The 4,448-nt window shown below is 48.7% G+C and overlaps 1 protein-coding gene across 1 annotated transcript; it reads left to right on the top strand.

The window, feature by feature from the left end:
- The first annotated feature begins 1,373 nt into the window (after positions 1–1,373).
- MID1IP1 (MID1 interacting protein 1) lies at positions 1,374–3,765 on the top strand. The gene is made up of 2 exons (XM_028523310.2): positions 1,374–1,700; positions 1,968–3,765. The coding sequence occupies exon 2, from the start codon at positions 2,171–2,173 to the stop codon at positions 2,720–2,722; it is 552 nt and encodes a 183-aa protein (XP_028379111.1). The 5' UTR covers positions 1,374–1,700; positions 1,968–2,170; the 3' UTR covers positions 2,723–3,765.
- Positions 3,766–4,448: the final 683 nt, after the last annotated feature.

Genomic DNA, 4,448 nt, shown 5'->3' on the forward strand with positions numbered 1-4,448 from the left:
GAGGGTGAGATTAATGCTTCACATTTATATGTTTTTTGCTCTACATTTTTCATTGATCCAAGTATCCTGATAGGTGGATTGAGCAGGTGACATTATCCCAATTTTATAAGAAAACATGAGCTATAATCCGGAGCTAATAAGTCCTAGGAGGGGGTCGTCCCCAGACTGAACTTTGTCTCCAGGGATTACTGACTTGTGTCCTGTTGTCTATAGGTGAGTCTTTGTTGTACCAAGTCAGATTTTCATTCAAAAGACAATGTAGAAGATAGTTTGCCATGGGAAAAATGTAAATATAGATTGCAAGTGAAAGAAAGAGGGAAGAAATAAACCTGATTATTATGTGCTTTCTGCTTTTGGCACTTTTTGTCTTACAAGAAAACACTTTACTAATATCACTCTCAGAAGGTTTTAGTGAAAAACTATTTAAAATTAGAAAATTGAGTCTTATTGAATTATTCGTAGGAATGTTGGAGAAGGCTGGCAGACAAAGGACAGGGCAACTGAAGTGGGATGATAAAGCAAAAACAAAAATGAAAACAGCCTGTGGTTTGGAATCCTAAAGTGAAATTTAAGGTGTAAGGCTTTTAAAAGTTAAATCCAGTGATTTGGTACATAGCTTATTAGCCCTTATTAAATGATCTTGCGTTTTAAAGAACTATCTCTGGAAAGGAACACTTCAAACTGCCCCCACCTCAATATTACTGAACACCTTTTTACAAATGATGAAGAGCTCAACACTAGGCCTAACTATTGTCACCCTCTCCTGGACCTTTACATGACTGAGTAGCATAACTTGGACAAAAGTCAGGAATGTAGTTACTTCTTCCCATTGCCACGTTCGATCTTTTGGCAAAAAATGTGCAGATCAGATGGTGGGTCAGTCTTCATCTAGACAGCAGCTGTTACAGGAAAGACTGGGAGAGACCTCATTAGGAGGCTCCCTTCCCCCAGCAGCTGTCCAAGGCCTGTCCACAGCGGAAGCACTATGCGTCCACGTGCACCCTACATGCCCAGCCACCATTCTTACATAAGAGTCCCAGGGTAGCATTGCGGCTTCTGCGGGCCCCTCTTTCCCAACAGCTAATAATAAACCGGGACAGTAGTTTCCAGGCTGCAGCCACTACTGATGCGGGGTTGAGGGACTCACTTTGCAACCAGAGACCGTGCATTTCGGTCACCCCACCCCGGGAACGCTGGCAAGGTCCACCTAAATCCCGCACGCCAGCCCGCCCTCTTGCTGGTCTGACGCTGAGGCTTTCTTTACCCAAGCACAGCACCGCCCTCCCCCAACTGCACTGCTCCACTCTCGCACGCGGGTAGGGTGTGGCTGTTCAGCCCTTCCCAGCTACTGCACCCTCCCTCCACCCCGTATCAGGCGAGAGGCGGAGCTGGCCGGGCTCACCCCGCCCCCTCTGTAAAAAGGGCTGGGAGAGTGTTACTCCCGGTCATCCTGGCTGGGGACTTTTATCTCGGCGCTTCAGGAAGGCGGGAGGAGGAGACACCAGGGGTGGTCCCGAGCGCCGGCGACTCCTTTCTGGGGCTCTATAAATTGAGCACCTGGGATGGGTAGAGGGCCAACGCCACCACCGCCTGCAGTCACAGTCCGGTCTCACTGACCACAGCAGCACCCACAGGCACCGCCACCAGTAGCGAAAACGCTGAGCTACACAGCAGCAGGGGATCTTGAGGCGAAAGAGAAGGTGGGTACCCCCACCCCATTTCAGCCGCTATTAACGTGGGTGTTTGGACTTGGCTCTTCGGAGGAAGACTGGGGTGGGGAGCACCCTTTCCTTCTCTCCCTGGCCCTCGGCCCTCGGAAGGAGAGGAGGTGGGAGCAGCCGGGCTATGGGGAGGTGCCCAGGCACTGTCCCAGGGGAGCAGTAATCATGGAAGGAGATGCACGAAGGCGGGACTATGGGCATTCTAGCAGGGTAAATAGTCTCTTTCGTCTCTCTTCCCCCAACCAGGTCAGGGCTCGATACACGGACCACGCGCTGCCATCGAGAGCTTCCAGACGCCAAAGCCAGGAGGAGCCGGGAATCCTGCAGTTCCGGTTGTAGCCAAGTTCCTGACGCCGGCTTCCAGGAGATCGTGCGGGGGCGGCGGGGGGCACCACCTCACCCTAGCCGGCCATCCTGTGCCTCTGTGCTTTGGTGTCCTTGTGACCACCATGATGCAAATCTGCGACACCTACAACCAGAAGCATTCGCTCTTTAACGCCATGAACCGCTTCATAGGCGCGGTGAACAACATGGACCAGACAGTGATGGTGCCCAGCCTGCTGCGTGACGTGCCCCTGGCAGATCCTGGGCTGGACAACGATGTCGGTGTGGAGGTAGGCAGCAGTAGCAGCTGTCTGGAAGAGCGTACGCCCCCAGCTGCTGGCGATGGCAGCACCAACGGCAGCTTTTTCGCGCCCTCCCGGGACATGTACAGCCACTACATGCTGCTCAAGTCCATCCGAAACGACATCGAGTGGGGGGTTTTACACCATCCGCCACCGCCGGCGGGGAGCGAGGAGGGCAGTACCTGGAAGTCTAAGGACATCCTGGTGGACCTGAGCCACTTGGAGGGCGCAGACGCTGGCGAGGAGGACCTGGAACGGCAGTTTCACTACCACCTGCGCGGGCTGCACACCGTGCTGTCCAAACTCACGCGCAAAGCCAACATCCTCACCAACAGATACAAGCAGGAGATAGGCTTCAGCAATTGGGGCCACTGAGGAGGGATGCCGGCGCCTGCCTAGCACCCTTCTCGGCCCCATTTTTCACCCTCTTCCCTGAAAGCTGTTTTCTTTCTGGCTATAGGGCGCAATGGGCCAACTGCAAAGTTGGGGGCTGAGTACTGAAGAGGGAGCAGCATGGCTGAATGGAGGAGGGGGCCTCTTTTGGGAGTAGAAAAAGGAAAGTGGTGGCGAGAGAGGAGAGTGGCTTAAGGACCTCCTTGACTTCCGCGGGATGGTGCTGGGGCTGTGTTCTGCCTTGGTGGTAATGGAAGTGGATTGACGCCCTTGCATTCAGCCTGTGCCTTTCCTGGAGTTTCTTTTCTGTTCTTTCTGGAGCGGGAGGGCTGAGAAGGGGCCATGCCAGGGCGCGGCACTGGGTTGCCACACTTGGGAGCGCCGCCCAGAGGAGCTGGGCGCTGGGGAAGGCGGGGCACCCAGCAGTCTCCCGCCTCCCCGCGCTTGGGCTGGTGGAGGCCTCAGAGTTGCTAGGATTGCATCAGGTTTCCTGTTTGCACTATTTCTTTTTGTAATAGTGGCCCTTTCTTAAGTATTTCGAATCTCCTCCTTGCTCTGAAACTTTGGCGATTTCATTGTGATAAGCGCACAAACAGCACTGTCTGTGGGTAACCGGTACTACTTTATTAATAATTTTCTGTTACATAGTGTAGTTGTCCTGTGGCACTCTACCCATGCCTTTCACGTCACCCCTCCCCCTTCCCTAATGTGTGTAAGTTGGCACTGTGACAGCTTGTACGAAGCTTGCCACTCAGCCAGTGGAAATAATAACATTATTATGAGAAAGTGGACCTGTCCAAAATGGAACCAACTGACATGCTATCAGTGTTGTATATTGAATGATGGAAAGTTCCACTGTTGTTATATGTCTTAAATTAATTTAAAACTTTTTTAATCCAAATGTAGACTATATTCTAAAAAATAAAAAGTCAAATGTGTTAATGAAACTTGACAGAAGTTTGTTGCTTTTTAACTTATCAGTGATTGACTTAGTAATTAAATAAAAATAAATTTCATTGATTTTTTAGCAAATTTTATTTTCCTTTTGATATTTCAAGATGGTGGATAATCATCTCTGTAAGTATTCAGATTCATTTGGGAAGCAGCTATGGAAAAAAAAAAATTACTCCCAAGCTTTTTATTTCTAATTCAGTACCAAGGTCCATACACCACAACAAAAAGTTCATTAATACTGAAAGTATTTAGAAAAGTACATATATTGTATTTTCCAACAAAGCTGACCAGTTTATTGGAGTACTTAACATTTTGATGTTTTTAAGAAACTCAAGCACAAACTGAAGTGTTTTGAGGCATAAAAACTTACTTTAAATGTGGAAGTTTCTCTTGGCTACTAAGCATTAAAGAATTAGAAACACCAGTTAATACTAGTGTACACACCTTGCAGATCTTTATATATGTGTTTTATGTTGATATTAAGAGATACTTAAATGTGTTATAGCTTGTGCTCTGGTCTCTTTCATTAGTTTCCAGTGAAGTACTAAGGTTTGTTAGGCAGTGTCCAGCAATGCTTCTAGTTTTTCATTGAGCCAGTCTGCAGTTGTGGACAGCGGATCTGGTCAAGGTTGAAATACAGCTCTTGGGAAGGGAACACTTTTTAGATGCCATTATGATGCTTGCCAGGAATGGTGGGATGAATGAAATACATCGCTCTGTGTTTTTTTATTTCATTATTTGTTTAGGGAAAATG

This window comes from Phyllostomus discolor, chromosome X (genome assembly GCF_004126475.2).
Source record: "Phyllostomus discolor isolate MPI-MPIP mPhyDis1 chromosome X, mPhyDis1.pri.v3, whole genome shotgun sequence".
NCBI classification, from domain to species: Eukaryota; Metazoa; Chordata; class Mammalia; order Chiroptera; family Phyllostomidae; genus Phyllostomus; species Phyllostomus discolor.